General features: G+C 40.8%; 1 protein-coding gene across 3 annotated transcripts in view; it reads right to left on the bottom strand.

Moving 5' to 3' along the window:
* Window positions 1-5,730: 5,730 nt before the first annotated feature.
* sema6e (sema domain, transmembrane domain (TM), and cytoplasmic domain, (semaphorin) 6E) overlaps window positions 5,731-17,701 on the bottom strand; it is an 82,899-nt gene continuing 70,928 nt past the window's right edge. For 2 of the 3 annotated variants that reach the window (XM_062465495.1, XM_062465494.1), the window contains exons 20-21: window positions 17,134-17,289; window positions 5,731-9,375 (exon numbers count right to left, since the gene is read on the bottom strand). In XM_062465495.1, the coding sequence (XP_062321479.1) occupies window positions 8,060-9,375; window positions 17,134-17,289 (1,472 nt within the window). In that variant the 3' untranslated portion in view covers window positions 5,731-8,059. The remainder of the gene's footprint in view (window positions 9,376-17,133; window positions 17,290-17,701) is intronic. The other variant, XM_062465496.1, reaches the window with a different exon arrangement.

Raw genomic sequence — 17,701 nt, 5'->3', positions numbered from 1 at the left:
ACATAACAGTGTTACAACAGTGTAACTTGAACAGGAAGTGTTACATTTCCTGGAATGACTGAGAAAGTTATGGAGGCTTGGCTCTTGCTAGACGTAGCACTGTACTGCTCTTCTGTGTCCTGCTCAAGCTCTCAAAGTCCCATCTCCCTCTTCTTTGGCTTTCTCTTTCCCTCCCTCCCAGTGTCTCACAAACATGCGCACACTCACAACATAGTAAGTGTTGATGATGTCATATCATGTCTGACTGTCTTCCCTTTGAAAAGGGAAATCATGTTAAGCTCCTAAAACATTTGAATGCATTTTCCAACCATGCAGTCCATATATGTTTATTACCTCACCCTATTAACCTTTCCCTTGCCACAAGAAGGTTTTGGGTTGTTTGTTATTTGAATTAATAAGGCAGTGTGCTGAGAAGCATCGGCGATTTTACCGCGGGTGCAGGGGGTTCATTTGCACCACCTACTGTTGGGAAGAAAACATTTACATTTTCCAATGAATGTAAAAAAACAATGAAATGTTTTAAGTGAAGTCAGAGTTGTTTGTTCTATCATGGTTTGCTGTACTCTAATGATAATTTTTTTATTTTAAGATCTAGTATACACTTTGAGCATGTTTTTGTTAGCAAAAAAATAAAAATCACTACCCGTTGCACCCCCAGTTTTAAAACCTAAAATCGCCTATGCTGAGAAGGTTGGGTTGGAATACAATAATGGTTACAAAATGGCTGGCTCACACATTGATTATGCTTTATGAACTATTGTAGTTATATTTCTATAAGAAATGTTCTATTTTAATTCTCATTTTAGCCTTCTTTGTGTTCTATAAAAAGCCATGCTATATTGTGCTTACATGAGTGTCTAATAGTGGGATGAATAAACCAGTTATTTTCCCAACAAATTCACCAGAAAAATTCTAGAGCAGAATATCAGTAGAATCATATCTCAAGTAAAAGCATTTGGTTTCTACACCGATCTCTAGACACTGCAACCCTGATCTCTGGAAATAGCCCAGCCAATTTAAAATGACAAAAAGTAAAAATCTTCCCGGCATGAAAAGAAAATCTGCATTTCTTAAAACTGTCAACCTCTCAGTCTCACTGTGACAGTAATGATTCTAAGACTGTAAGGCTGTGCCATTTAGAGCAATATGCAATTTAACACAACAAAATTGTTAAGATGGCAGATAAGAAAGAAGAAAATGATGTGTCAGGGACAGTTGGAAAAGAAGGACTGGAAATAGGGTCTGAATCATTAAGCTGGGTGTGCTTCTGTTCAGGAACTAATTGAGTACACATGAAATGGGTGAAGGTGGTTCAGGTAGTAGATTCTGAGGGGCAGTTGATTCAGTCGGCGATATCACTCATCATGCAAATCCAATCACACTCATCAGCGAAAAAAGTATATTCAAGGCCAAAAAGACTGATTGTTATATTGTTTTGCATTTCAGCTTCATTTATGATTGTGACAGTGTAAATGTGCAGGAAACGTAGGGGAAAGAGAGAGGGGAGGACATTCAGCAAACGGCTGAAACAGAACAAATGATGGAATAAAGTCTTCAGAGGTTGGGTTTCTTGGGCAGGGAGCCGTCGCACAGCTGAACCATACTGCCAAAATACAAAGTGTATGAAAACTCATTAAAATCATGCTGGAATACAATGGGTCTCCTGTCTGAACCATCTTCAAGGATGTGGCCTATATTGTCAGCACTGGCAGCCTGTATGGCTGTCTGTGAATTCTAAAGTCACAGTATCTGAAACTCTGCTTCAAGTCTACTATGAGATATTCAGACAAGAAGTGGTGGGAAACAGGGGAGTACACCAGAGTAGGAAAAATGTGGGACACATTACAAGAATAACAGGTTACTGTAGGTAAGACATTGCCTGTCGGTTGAACAATGCAGTAATGATAATGAACACCTGCTAAAGGCTGAGAAAACTTGAGTCATAGTTTGGGTCCCTGTTGGTCTAGTTTTCCTCTAAGCTGTTGCTTTGGTATCCAGGTCACACAGCTGATCTCAAAGGTGAACCACGGCTGAATGCTGTATCATGATGTTGACATTCATATTTGTGCCTCCAGTCTCAAATTTCAAAGCAGCAAGATTACTATTAAGCATATAAATGAGAAGATTCTCCCCCGGGATAAGCAGACTATCATTACTTTGTTTACAACCCATGCAAGTCATATAGGCTATTAACTGAAGGTTAGTGTAACTCATATTTGATCAACTCTTCTCCATGGCAGTTATTCCATAGAACATTGTATTGACATGGAGTTAGTTACAGCTGAAGACTAAAGGTAAATATTAACAATTCCAGTTCATGGTGAGGTGCTAAGTATTTTCCTGACTAAGGCCTGATAAATGGCTGGAAAATCTCAAATTGTCACCTCCGTTACTCTGTAATGAATTCCTCTCAGTCCATGGCAAACAGATTGTCATGGGCACATAAAAACACTGTCAGGTCAAAAAACCAAGACGTGAACACATTTTTACAGACCAACAAAATCAGAACATGAAAAGTGGCATCTGGCTATACATTTCATTTTGTATTTTTACCAGAAAATCATCAACAGTCAATCAAAAGTATACAGTATGTGCAAAATGGTACAGTTCATTTGTGTACAAGATATGCAGTACGATAGGTATTAGTTTGGACTGAAGGAGGTCGGTTTGGACTGGTTGTGCTTGGGGACTTCCAGTTGGCTGACAATAGTCAGTCTGACAGGTCCAGACAGGCTGGAGGGGCCTGGAGGGGTAATTGGGGTGGGATGTCCTGGGCAGGACAGGTGCAGGGCTGAGCAGGTTGGGACAGGCAGGGAACATTGGCATGGATAGGGAATGGGGATGGCAAGAGATATAGGGGTCAGGGTAGTGAGGCAGACGAGGGTGGTGGCAAAAGGGAGCCTTTATAAACAGACAGGCACAGGTGTCTCCTTGTCTCTGGGTGAAAGTGTCAAAAGTGCTGAGGTGAGACTTCTGCTGAGCAGGAACGAACTGGATTGAACTGGTACCGCGCCATGTGCCCTCTCTACTGTAGTGTTGGGGGTGTGGCGCGAGCCATGCGTTTTGTGCGTGCCAAACATACCAACCATACCACATTGCTTCCCACTGACCTAAGCTCTTACTGTGGCTGGGTTCAGTGTAACTACCCCCACACCCTCCAGTGTAAAGGCAACAGGGATTGAGTAAAGATAGCGTGGTTGTGTGTATAGTGTGTCTACAGTACCATATACCAACATGCCAACTCAGCACTGTAGATACATTCAATGACTCTTCAAAGATTGATGAGTAGGCATGATTTTTATTTTCTCTGTTCCTAAACATTTTTGATTGTCTTTATGGAGAAGAAAATCTAATCAAGTGTGGAGTAGTTGGCTGAGGGTAGAGAAGGCCAGGTCAGCTGGATAGTAAAGCTAGACCTGTCTGCATGGGTCCAAATTTGGCCTGGTATACCACAGAGGAACCATTAGTTTTAGTAAAATCTGAGATCCTAGGCAATAATTTATCTATTACAGTACTGCCAGTCAAACTATGTTTAATTTCATGACAGCTACATTTGGTTGGTTATAAGGAAATTTCATGCACGTTTGTGCCATTCAGCCAAACTACACTACTGCCACTGCAATTGCCTTTCAAAAACAGTCTTTCATGAAAACAAAATAGCTGTGTGTTGATGTTGTGTGTTTCTACTAGTGTTTATGAACCCTATAAAGGCATCAAAATGTGCTGTGGTCTGTGGCCTAGCCCTCCAAACCCCTCTCTGGGAGTTCATCCAGAATGGGGCCTACTTTTAGAACAAATATTGCAGGGAATCTAAGGAGCTTAACTTATGGATACTATACTTTGAGAGAGAGTTTTTTGCGTAACTACGTTTAAGCTATGCTTAATGTTTTATCATCAGTATTGTAGACCAATCTTGTAAATTCAACATCAGCCCTCTCAACACATACTATACACCAAAGTTAATTCAAAACAAAATTAAACAACTTGAATCATATTATTTCTCCCAATGTCAATGTACTCTGACAGGAGACTGAATTAAAAGTAAAAACGTCTTTATTGTCATCTTCAGCAAGTTGTTCCTGTCACAAAATAAGATGAAAGACTTGGTGGTATAAAATAAGCTTAAATTAATATCCGGCTTAATGAGGAGTTTCTTTAGATCCTTTAAATCGAGTCTTGGGGGCAATCATTTTAACACTGCTCATCCGTAAAATCGCAGCATGAATCTTTCCTCAAAAAGTTGGTGCCCACATCCCGTACCGTTGTTGAAGCTCAAATGCAGAGTCAGTGAAGGAAGAAAACTTTTACTCTCTGATTGAGGCAGGAGACTTTGTGGTGTACTTTGGAGAAAACTGTATGAGTAATGAAGTAGCTACTGTTACCGTAGCAAACGTTTTACAATGCAATGTCAAATGTGACATAACCTACGTTCGTAGACATTATTACAGTACGATCCAGTCAAATTTCATGTCTCTTTCACTGTCTGGCACTGTATTCTGCGGACTGTCAAATACTAACCATGTGGTAAAGGTTGTACAGTAACATTACATCAGGGTCACCACCTTTGTTTCAGGTGAGTGACAGTGATGAATGAGAGCACCACAAAGAAAACCATGAAAGTGTGATGGAAAGGTAAAATATGACCACAGGAAGGGGACAAGCAGCATTACATGTGTTCTGAAACTGGTATCAATGTTTCCCCTTTCTTCTGCCTTTTATATACAGAAAAAAATGTCTTACAGGCAGTGATTATTTCACAGACAGGTCTCTGTGGTGAAAAATGACGCCTGCTTCTCCCCTGGCTTTTCATACTTTTCCCAGCAGAGACATAATGAATTCTGATGCTGGCTGTCACTGTGCTGTCGCTAGGGTTGACACGTTGGGAATAGGAAGTCATTTCAAGGCGTGTCTCCCATGATTCCACTAGAGAGTGTGTGTGTGTGTGTGGGGGGAGGGTCAGTATGGAATAGCTGACAGTATATAAACCTATTTAAAGACAGAAAAATACATGTTTTGTAGAGTCAATGGTCAGACAGAGATTAAGGCAGATGTGGGCCATGCACAGTAATTGGAAAATGTATTTTTCTGTCAATCACGTGGTGTTCTTTCTTAGCTCTATATTCTATCAGTAATTTGAGTCTGGTCAACTTAGTAAGTCGAATGACCAGACTCATTATACCGCAGGTTGCGTCTGAGCAGGTGAAAAGGGTTTTAAGGTTCAGATGTTTTTGTAAAGTTCATTTGAGAAGTCAGACACATAATAAAAAGCTGACTTCCTTCTGATTTAAAGACAGCATTTTTGTTGCACGTCCAAAATAGTTAACGTTTTACTAATACAAGGTGCCTTATACAGTTTACTCAAGCAATTGAAGATATTTTTTTGTCTTTTTCTGATGTCAGCTTTGCTATTACTGTAAATTCCTAGTGGATAAAAATACATGCGTGAACACATTACTTTTGTGCTTCATAGTACAATCAACAGTGCATTAAATATATATTGGCTCATCACATTCAATTGTTCATTCTACTGAAACCTTAAAGAGTGTATTTCATGCAGTTTTCTTTAACCTGGTGGGATGATGTGGTGAGGCATTTTTACGAGTTTGTTAATTGAAATGAATCAAGTTTTTCCTATATGTCAAAATACAATAATGGACATATTTGTAACATATTCGACATGTAGATATTGTTACCATCATTTTATACATTTGTGACACATTTGAGACCGTGACTGGACTGAACTTTTTATTTATTTCTATTATAAGAGACATACAATGGTATTATTTTCGACCAAATTCATAATAGCTCAAGATATGTAGCCCCAAATCAACAAAAATACATAAAACTGAAACAATGATACCCCGTCCCAATAATGTATTTACACTCTGTGCAAGTTTAGATAATTCAAATACTCATAGCTAGTAGAGAAATTATTCCCTTTGCCATACAATCTCAATGCAAGCTTAGAAACTACACTTTAACTCACCAAGAACTGGTGTGAAACCGTAGCTGCCCCCTTCCTCTAATGAGACATGGTCACATTCAAAACAAATCCAAATGTTTAATGGGAGCTTCCATACATAATCACATTTGGAAACTTGAACATGCGCATGTTATACCTAAATAACTATTTGGCTAACAGCACAGAACATTGTCTAAAATGAGTTTGTAACATTATGTAGGTTTTTGTTTTATTCTGCTAGATATGCATTCAAGTGTGAACAGTAAACTTTGGGTCAGACCAATTCCAGGTACCTTAAGCGTATGTATTATAAAACATATGTAATGCTAACAATACAATTTTCAGATTTAGCAACAGTAGCTTTTTGTTTTGCACCATTATTCCAGTAACCCATTCTAAGAATAACTGCCAGAAAGTACAAGTATAGACAGTTCCAGAGGGAGTGACACATCTAAGGCTGGTCCAACTGCTTCCTTTCTCCTTGAGGATAAATCTCATCAGACACTTGCAAAACCCGGAGGCCTGGGCGTCTCTTCCAAATGCTCTAAGGAGTGCTACTCTGAGGAACGTCTCTCCATGTCCAAGCTCATCGACTCAGAGAGTTCAGTTCATTTCTCCATAAACAAATGTCACAACTCCAGAACAGGTCTGAATGACTTATTCATGACTAGTCTTTGTCCCCTGCAGGGTTAAAAGGGGAAATCAATTGATATGTTTGAGTACCATAGGGTATGGTTCAAGAGATCTTCTCTCATGAATCTATTGAATACTTAATGTGTGAACAATTAAAATGTACAGATCATGAAATCCAGGGTGCCAGACATAAAAAGGAGGCAAACTAAGAATGAGTTGCCTCAGCTGGGATAGTTGTTCTGAAAATATGACAGGCTCACAGTTCAGAGATGTCAAAAACTCCTGGATAGAAATACAAATCTACAATAGCAATGACACATACAACCATAAAAAATTGAACACCTAGTATAATAGTATCATAGCTCCTTGCATTTTCACTACCCCCATATCACATATATACTATTTAAATAAGGCACACATTTACACATACAATTAAAATGTGGCTAGTATTATTCCTTTATTTACAACCAATAGCCACAAAGTTAATAGTTATAGTAATCACAGTCCATACAATGAGAGTTTTTCCCAGATGGTCAGATTTCTAACTGATGGGGCTTCTGTCTGGTTGTCTTTGGGTCCTAAAGGGGTGAATTAACTATTCGTAAAGCACCAACATGAGAGGAACATCACTGAACGGACCTGTGCAATTGTTGTGGCCACCATTTCTTCATTTCCAACAAAACATGGTAAGTATTCACGCTCAATATTGTTGCCTTGGAACTTTCCTTTTTGACACAATTCACCAGTTGGTCATCATTTAAGTGGTCAAATTCACTACAGATGTGTTAATATACTGTATAATCAACATATGGTATCCAGCAGGATATTGCATCACTATTTTAGATGTCAAACAACAAGGGGTTAGATACTGAAAAAAGGATATTTACTTTCAAAGTAAGGCCTAAAAGGAGACATTTTTCATCCCCAGGTTACATATACTGCATATGTATATGTATACGTATACGGTGTAGATATGAACACACATATATACACACACACACATGCATATATTTATATAAACACATTCGGGGATCAGGTTTGGTTGCCAAAATTACATCAGAAAAGGTCAGCAAAAGCAATTGTCATGGGAATTGCAAGAGGTTCTAGTTTGAAAGTCTTTAAGATGTCCAAACATTACCTAATGTCTCTGATGCCAGCCCCACCCATGAACACTTTTAAATCCGCACTGAGGACATTGGCAGCCTAATATAAAGTGATCACTTCAGCTACCAGAGTCCTTTCACTGTCTGATAGGCAAGTAGCAGTGCAATACCAATATGGTACAAAGATATTAATTGGACAAAAAGGGCAACAAAAAAGTTTGGTTGAGGTTTGGACAGCAGCAATGGCTGTCATGTAATCCAGGACGATGTTTGTAACCCTTCACCCTCAGCCTTGTACTTTAGGGATAAGATGAGGCACAGTCCCTCTCTAGTCCAGATCCCCTTCTCCATTCTCCTCTCCTCAGTAGTTGAATTTTCCTTGTTGATTGACTGGTGAGGTGGCTGGGATGAAGAGGGGTTTTGGTGGGACATCGGGTTTAAGGGAGGCGGTCCGGCGGACGATAGCTCCACGGTGGAGGACCTCCTGTTGATCGCTGTTGTAACTGTGTTGCCGTGTTAAGTAGCCGTTGGGGATGAGTGGGTAGTGGACCTCGCAGGCACTGCCTGTCGAGTTCATCCGGGCCAGAAGGGGAGGTGGCGGATGGCCTCCGCAGTTACGTTGGCTGAAGCTGTGCTGCCTGGGCACCATCCCTCCTCCTCCATTGGATATCTTAGTGGCAGCGGCGATAAGTGAGTGCCTCTGTGAGGAGTGCCTTCGCTCTAAGGTGGACTGGTGGTGCAATGGTATGTCTGGAGGCACGTCCATTCGGCGGGTAAGGCTGTCTCTAGGCAGGGTAGAAGAGCTGTAGTATGGCGCCGATTCCGTCTCTGGGATATGCGGCTGGACGCGGTTAGCGAAGGCTAGCTGACCTCCACTGATGCTGGCTGACAGTCCAGATGCAGTCATGACTTGGCCGTTCTTGCTGGCACTGGCTTCGTGAATATGCTTGAGCAGCTCGTCCAATGAGGTGACCTCCATGACCTTCTGGGAGTAGCAGGGATACGGCTGTTGAGCAAGGATGCGCTCCGTGTTATGGATCTTACGCTCTTCCAGGTGCAGGGGACCAGTGACCAGGGCTTGGCCGTTGGACAAGCCATGAGAGTAGGGGAAAACCTGCTGATGGAGCATGGCTGAGCTGGGCCTGGAGCTCAACCCCATATTGTGGGACTTTGGCTCCTTGGCATTGTTGCAGTTCTGGTTCTTCTCCCACTGGTTCTTGAAGGCCTTCATGCTCTTAATGGGTAGCTCTGGGGTGGAGTCCGGGGTAGGCAGACCTGAAAGCTCTGAGGAGTGGTGTAGGTGATGGGGGTGGACTAGGTCTCCCATGGTAACCCCGCTGTGATGTCCATTCCTTCTATGTTGGTGGTGCTCTTTGCCGTTGGGGAAAAAGGAGTTGTAGAGCTTGGGTGAAGAGACCTCTAATTTGTCCTCCTTGTTCTGACTGTCCAGGAGGCCGTTGAGCTTGGCCAGACTACGAAGGGACAGGGCATGGGGGATCGGTGCCTCAGGGTCCTTTGCTAGCCTCTTGGACTTGTGGCCTGTGTGGTTGCAGTAACAAGAGACCAGGAAGCCAGAGAGGAATGCGCCGAGGACAAAGGCTACCATCACACAGGCGATTAAGAGGGTGTAGTGAACACTGTGATTGGTCTTCTCAATCTCCGGGGGTCGCCGGACACCTTAAAATGAAAATAAGAGAAAATATCTTTTAGTACTATTACAGACAAAATTGATTGTACATTGTTGTTGTGAGCTAATAAAGCTTAGCAGCAGCAGCTTGGAAAGACAGGTTGTGTATATAGAAGAACCACTATGTGGGGGGCAAAGGTGTTCAAATTGGTCCCTCTGCTTTCTTCCATTCACTGATAATAAATCAATAAAATCTTTCTTGCCAGGACCATGGCTTTCGTCGCTAAGTGGAGAGAGTGGCAAAGGGCAAGAGCTCCCCTGTGAGTGAGAAATCAACTCAAAGTTAAGCAAAGGATTTAAATATTGATGAAAGTGCCAGCAGGAGTCTGATGTCATCTCCACAGGCTGTGCTTTCAATGTGAGGATCAGTGATGACACACCTGGCATGGTGAATTTGCCAAGTACAAAAAAAAAAGGGTCAGGCAACCAGCTCATTGAGTGTAGCATCCTAGCTAATACAAACATTAGCAAAGCTCTTATTTCAAGGTTAAGGAGGTGGTGCTCTGAAATGAAACAACTCAATATAACAACTGCAGTGAGAACATTAAATAAAAATGTCCTTGCTTGGTGTGACCCTGCCACTTTATTTGCCTAATGGCATGCAAGGAGTGACAAGAGTGAAACCTGCCACCTTTCGCAATCAGTGCTCATTTGCGAAGGCTGCTACCATCTGTGGTGTTGGGCCTTTCTCCACCCTTAATGACAGTCTGTGGGAAAATGATTAGTCTAGGGATGGAATTGTATAGGCTGCACCAGGGGGAGAAGTGCAGGTGTTCCAAATGAGCTAATTTCAGCACGTAATGGATGCTCAGTTTGGGCTGCATAATAGAAAACTATGCAGCAAGTTTTTAAGCCTTAATGGTGCTTCATGAGATGTTGAGCATGATGATGATAGGGACAAGGAGTGTGAGAAATATAATTTGGTAAAAGGAATGTTCCTTCGCCAATGAACTTACAAAGAAACATAATTTTCACAAAACATGGTGAGGCTACTTTTAACAAGGAAAATATTTTTTTGCAAACATTTTAGAGGACAGTTTGTGACAGTGCTAAGTTTGTCATAGTTTGTGACAATATCTAATTTAATGTATTTTTTTCAAACTGGTATGTATATCTAACATGATCCACTAGACAAAAATATTGTCTAGTGTAACTAGTAAGTGTTTATTGATGTACCAATTTAGGTAGTGGATAATGTTTTCAATAGAAAGCAGTGTGTGTGTTGCGTTGTGTGTCGTCTTGCTTTGAACAACCACTTTACAGTACATTTCTACATATTATCTCAACATCTCTCTGCATCCTAGTGAGGTGGAAAAGTAATTATCTCTGAGTGTGTTGAGAAACTCTTAGCTGGGTTCATGTGTTCAAAATACATGTTTTGTACCATGTATAGGGGATTCTTGTGAAGAGACAATACTTCATGGATGCTGGTAATGGTTATGCCTGCTTTGCATGTAAAAACGTACATAATACCCTACCTTATAAGAAATCTTGGTCTGTTTACAGTAAACGTATTGCATGAACGATGGAAAAATGGTCGATCTGCTGTCTGTTCTTAGCTTGAGTTCATCACAACCTTCTTGAGCTGCAATCTCCCATACATTATGTATAAACCTTTACCTGATGACAATTTCAAGACTGCTAATAAGATTACTTACTAATGTTCCATAGCAACGTGTACGGCTGTCCTAGGACAATGTGAGACAAAGCAGCTTCAAATAGTTTCTCATGAACAGAAAGACCGCCTTTATCTCTGTGGCTCCATCCCACTTTCCTGTGGCTTTCTCTCAGCTACCTGTGACTCAGTCCCCTCGACTTCGACCCCCAAGGGCACGGTGACTTATTGAAGGGTTCCACATGGACAGGGAGCTATGAGTCAAGCACCACAGTGGGGAGTGGGGAGTAGGGGGAGGGGGACACAGGGGAGGCACACAAATCTGACCCCACGCACAACTTGTCACAACATGTTTAAGAACCTGGCTGGATGACTCAATCGGCCCGTATGCGTGACATATGGTGGCGCAACCACAGTGAAATTAATACCCAGTGAATCATGTGGGAGGACTGGCGTGCTGTTTGACGGCACACAAGATGTCCACTACAAGGCAGGCAAACAATACACAGCACTGACTGTAGAACCGACTACAGAAGTTTCTACAGAAGACTACAAAAGAACTGAAACTCTGAAGGGGGTGAATAGGGGAAAATAAATAAAATACTAATTGAAGGTTGATCTTTTTTCTCATAGGTGACTGAGCAACAGGTTTGTGTCATGCAAATGATGATCTTCAGGGCAGAAGTGGTCTTTAAAGCTACTTGGAGCAACTCAATACTTACATGGCATTTGAAGCATTTCAAATTATTTATTTTCACAGGTATAATTTTCAAATGGGTGTCTGTTCAAGAGAGACATAAAACTGCATCATGTGTGACGAAAAGGGCATCTAGCATTAAGGACACAGGTCTGCCAAAAGATAGACAGATGTGCAGAGATGTGCCAAGAGAGAAAGGGAACATAGAGGGGGAGTGCAAAGGGATAGGCTAACATTCAACAAGGGGAAACTAGTAATGGGGAGAACATAATAAATAATAAAAGAAAATGACTCAAAAGTGGAAGAGGAAAAAAATATGAAAATGGAACACAGATAAAAGCAGGTGAAACCAAAATGACGGAAAAAGGGGGGGGGGGACTGATAAGAGAATATGCAAGGAGCAGATTGTAAGAGTGAGCAGGGAAGGGAGGAAAAGATGGAGAGACAGACGTGTCAGAGTGACAGATTGTCAAGTCTGGTGGGTTTTGAAGCACGGCGCTCTGAAGCAGCTGTGTTGTAGTTCGAGAAAACTCCCGCCTGGCTCTCTCTCAACACAGTAGGAGAGGAGCTCTCAATTCTATCAATTCCATATTGTTAAAAATAGACAATGCACCAGCTTATGTAAGCAGAATAAAGCCATAAACATGTCTGTTCACCACCAAACTAATTGGTGTTAGGTTCGGTTGGTTGGGGAGAACGTTATTTCCTGCAGCAGGTGACAAAGTGACTCGCTAAACAAATAGCAGGAACACAAAAAAAACATTTTACCAAGCTAGTGTTTACTCCCCAAGATCACATCTGAGAATACAGTACATCTTCAACAGAAGTAGTACAGTAGTGATTTAGAGTTATGATTGGCCATGAAGTGCCCATAGTTTAGCTATGGGCACTATTAACATCCAAGTTATCCTGATTTCAGTATTTGTTTACTGAACAACAACTTTTCTCTCAACCTCCAGCTCAATACCAAGGCAGAGTATCATTAATCTACTGGTGGTCAGAATAAATAGGATTGGTAACTTCAAAATTAAAGTTGCAAACCCCTTGACTCCATTTGGATCATGGTTTTCAGCCTTCCATATACTTCATTCATTGTAGGTTAGGTGACCTTGGATTTCACATTCTTTTGAATGCTAATTTAGAGCAGGTCTACTGAAAGTTAGGAGGATTTGGAGGATCTATGTGCAATACAGACACACTAGACTTTGGAAAACCTTTGAGGTATGAAAATGTCAGTGCTGTTCTCAAGGGTGCACTTGAAGACTCATCCTTAAGTCTTTTTAATAATTGTTTTTACGTTGAGGGAAGAATCTCCAAAATAGACCAATTAGTTTCTGTTTCTCTACGCTGAGGAGAGCATCTAATAGTGCCATTAATGGCTGCTTCGTTCCATTGGGCACCAATGAATCAAAATAGCCTGGGGATTTGGAGGCGAATATTACCCCGTACTAATGCCAAAGATTTATTTTTTGGGGTGGGAAAAATAACAACAAAATTAGTTCATGCAAGACTTCTGGCACTCTCAGAGTTGAAATAAAGTAGTAAAATGTAGAGAAAATAATTCAGACACAAATGTTCTACCACCTCTCAAAAGTACCTAGGTAAATGACTCAAAAGTAATAGTTTAAATACCTGATGTCTATGTGGGTTTGTGTGTTTGCGTATTTGTAGGTACAGTATGTATGTGTCTGCGTTTGAGTGTGCACCCGTGTAGAAGGGTCTGGGTGTTGAGTGAGTAAATTCAATCATGTACCTTCATTATACAAGATTTGCATAATATTCCACCTCAGTGCACAACCAATTGGATGCAGCTTGATTTATGCATTTTAAGTAATATGATATATGATGATTTAACTGAATCATTAAAATGGAAAAATAGTGCTAATTTATTCGTTTTTCAATATAAATATGTTGATGCATGTAGAACATCAATATTTCATTACCATACATGTTGAATAGCTGTAAGCAATCAAAGTAATGTCAAATGTGGCAAGTAAAAGGACACTTGCCATATGTCTCTTTTACGTCACTTAACCAATGTTATTTCCTTTCACAGTTTGAGACCCCAGAACAGAAAGTTCAAGTGCTGTCTGAAAAACTCATGAAACTCTTATCAAGTCAGGCATAGCACAACATGCAATAAAAAGGTACATTTTACATGCAATTGCATCAGAAACAAAGAGAAAAGACATTCATCATTCAGTAACTGGCAAAGCAATTCCAAAGCAGTTCTCCGTAATTCATATAATCACCCACAATTATAATGTACAGTAACAGTGGAAAACCAGCTTTGGATTGAGCATAGCTTTACCCAAATCCATGTGCTTGTAGACCACTGTTTGTATACGAACCAAGCACAGTTTCAGGTACCAGTGCATGGTGCTGAAACTGGACATAGGTCATAGGAAAGGCAAAAGATCCAGAAGGAGAGTTCAACAAAGGAGGTAGGCAACTTAAGGGTTAGTGCAATCGAAAGAACAGGCAGGGGAAACAAAAATCTCCCGAGGGCTTAAGGAGACAGAATAAGGGGTAAGGGGTTAGGATTAGGAGTCAGGACAACTGCATGGCTGGATCTGCACTGTGGGCCCGTGGTTCACTGTGCATCTTGACTGTAAATATCAACATGGATTGCTAACAACCAAAATATTTTGGTTGATAGCAAGATAAGATACACTAAGCACATTGAATTACATTGTTGGAAGAACCAAGATTAGAATAGTTTGAGTGAAATGCTGACTTTCAGTTGAGTGGTGGTGTTGGCCTGGATAAATGCCATCATTGGTTGCTCATGGAAAGTTATTTACTATGATTAGTCAGAGGCTGTACAGTAATGTATGTTTTTAGTTCATGTGAAATGATATAATTTAAAAGTATTGTAGAAACTGAGTTGGCCTCAGGAAAACGTCATCTAGTTTGAATGACCTTTATTAAGTGACATTACGACATGCTTATGACTAAGTGACAAAATTGGCTTCAACAAACAAAAGGGACACTTTACATGTTATGATGAATTACAACACCCATCTTGGGCATAGGGATGCCTGGTACTCTTAAAATTATTTAGAATATATTAAAAGTTTTTTCAGGAAAGACTTAAATCTATGAAATACATTTCATATTTTTCTCATTTTAGGGGTAAAAATATAATCTATCAAATTGCATCTAAGCCTAGCCAAGAAATGATGATGAAGTGTGTGTTTTGCTGTGGTCCGCCATGGTAAAAATAGCTTTTAAGTAACGAGCACCACGGTATAAATAACTCTTAAGAAACTGAACCTAGGAGGTTAGGACGCCAACGCTTCTTCAATGGAAAGATGGTTCAGTGGGAGTTCACTCTCTGCTCCTATAGTGCTATAATAAGTTTCATAGCCCTGCTTTGCTTGCGTCCAGTATTAAGTTATTTCTCTGTGCTTGTCAACTGAATTATCTGCTGGCAAGGTTTGTGTAAATCCACACAGATTCATTTGATTGTACTTAGTCCCTGGGAAAAGGGTAAATAAAATTAAAAGTAATGAGAAAAACAAACTAATGGTTCTGACAATGCGTAGGTTTAAGCATTTTCACACTATCCGAAAGTAGGCGTTATCCCTAGGTACAAACTAGTTGAAACTGGATGCTGGATATTTTCTAAATAGTGAGGTCTCAATAGGTTACTTATGTTTTGGTCCACCCGTATCTTTATATAACACTGCATACAAAAACCTGGGTGAATCATTTCACCTTTTAAATATATATATGTCAGAACATGTTACATAAATTGTTAACACAGGAAATGTATTTGATGATGTAATTGATGGGACTGTTTGCTTTTTACTCTTTGAGCTTGTGGTGGGAGGCTTTGTGATCACTTCCAGTACAATTTATTTTAGTCTAGCTCTGCTTGTTGGTGCTCTGCTGAATCTGTTTGTAAGTGGGGTATCAGTTCTGATTCAACTGGCATTAAAGTTCACCATGTTAGCCCTCTAACGCTTAGACACATCTATCCCGTTATTCCCTGAACCAAAACTATCATGCCCTCAATGCACCTCCAGGACAGGGCCTGAGTTTGCCAAGCAGAGTAAGTGAGACCCTTATGGAACTGCAACACTGTTGCTTCCATAACAGTTGCTCTCTTGCCTTATCAGTTGCCGGTTTCTTCTGATTGAACTGGCAGGCCAGCAACACGGTAGCGGCAGAAATAGATTGTGTGTCGCCCAAGTTTCTATTACGGTTTTTCCCTTGTCTGCCCGCTGGCCTCCGGCTGCTGGTTATTTATTTGTTATGGGCTTTTCTCATTTGAGTCTGAGTGGCTCATCATTGCAGCCAGAGCCGCTGTCAGCCTGAATGGAACCTCTCACAAGCTCAGAATTTATGGACTCTTGACAACGTGCCAGAGGAGCCGCGAGAAGGAGAAAAAGATATAGAATGTCCATTGGAAGTCTCTTAGACGAGTAGTCTTCCAAATATGCTGAAAATTCAGCGTGTTCAGCGTGGGTTTTCTGGGAGCTATCTGGAGATGACACCGAGGGGAAGCCTGGTTTGTTGCGGTTTGTGTTTACATTGTTGATGCTCCTTACTGGGGAGAACAAAAAGGCAGTTTGTGTGTAGATCAGCTGAATGAGAGATGAGAGGGAGACAGGCGGGTGCAGTTTTGTTAGGACATGCACAGTGAATCTGATTTGAGGACTTAAATTAGATCTGCTGTAGTACCTACCAAAGTAATTATGCCTCTCTAACTCGTTTCTGCTTTGCTAAGACGGTCTAGACGTATAGTTCAACATAAGGGTACAGCTTTATTTACCGTTCTTGAGTTTTCTAATTGGCTCTCTAAAGATCTGTTCATTGACTGCCTTTAAATGCAGCTGTTTATGATCCACCAATTATGCACCATGCAAGTTAGTGTTGCATGACTTTTCAACTCAGAAATATCATGCTCGCTATTTATCATGTAACTATTTCATCAAGCCATGTTACTTAAAAAATGAGGATACATTTAGCAATTTGTTGATCTGTGAGTGTGTTTGATTTGTAAGGGATAGATTTGTTAGTTAGTGACATTAAGTCATTTCCAGTGATTATGAGGGTTATGCCATGAACTTGCTATTGCGTATTTTTCCAGATCAGTCGGTGTGCTCCAAAGTCTTGTGCCAAATAGCAATAGATTACTGTGTAGGAAACATGCTCTGATTTATCTTACAGTGTGTATCTGTACACATTTAAATATGAGCTTTTACAACTACAGTCCATATTACGCATGTATGTCCATTTTGAAAATGTAAGTGGTGAAACGGCACTCCGACATAAGAATTGCATTGAAACTCATAGCACAGTCAGAAAAAATATGCAATAGTGAGAACACAGCGTTAGTCGTTAGGAGGACAGTGAAGCCTCAGGGCCCAGCAGTAAAATCCATTGCAGGTCAAAGTTCAGCAGACACATACACCCCAACCCCCTTACCCTCCATCTCCACACTGATTGGCTCCGAGTCAGGTGACCCATGGTCGCCTACTGGAGGACTGCCATCAGGACCAGTGCCTCCCTCAGGGCCACCTGTCTCCTTTGGGAAAGTCGACCCCTGATAGGTTGTGCTGGCACTTGTGGGTGTGGTCTTTCCTGTTGTTGTATGAGGCGAGGGGGTAATAAAGTGACCCGTTAGTAAAATTACGCAAAAACAGACTAAAGGCTAAACTCCTATTCGATAAAGTCAAATTTTGGGGGCACCTGGAAAAGCAAGCAGATACATTCAGCATGAAAACAGATCACTGTCAAGACCTGCTTCTTAAAATATATTAATTAAAAACAATGAAGACATCAATGTAAATGTAACAATTTAAAGTTTAATTCAGACCTCCTGTGAACATGCATCCAACATTGCAGTTCCTCTATAGGTGCTAAATGTCTCCTTGATTTAGAACCAATTTCTCCAGCTTTTTATTGCCCCTAGAAGACAGCAGTCACGACTCTAGAGAAATGCAGTCATGCCCAATATGGTCATAATTTGACTGCAGAGAAGACTTCAACTTTC

This window comes from Osmerus eperlanus, chromosome 7 (assembly GCF_963692335.1).
Source record: "Osmerus eperlanus chromosome 7, fOsmEpe2.1, whole genome shotgun sequence".
Lineage (NCBI taxonomy): Eukaryota > Metazoa > Chordata > Actinopteri > Osmeriformes > Osmeridae > Osmerus > Osmerus eperlanus.
Note: the sequence above shows the minus strand (reverse complement) of the source record. Positions and strands in the feature narration are given on the sequence as shown.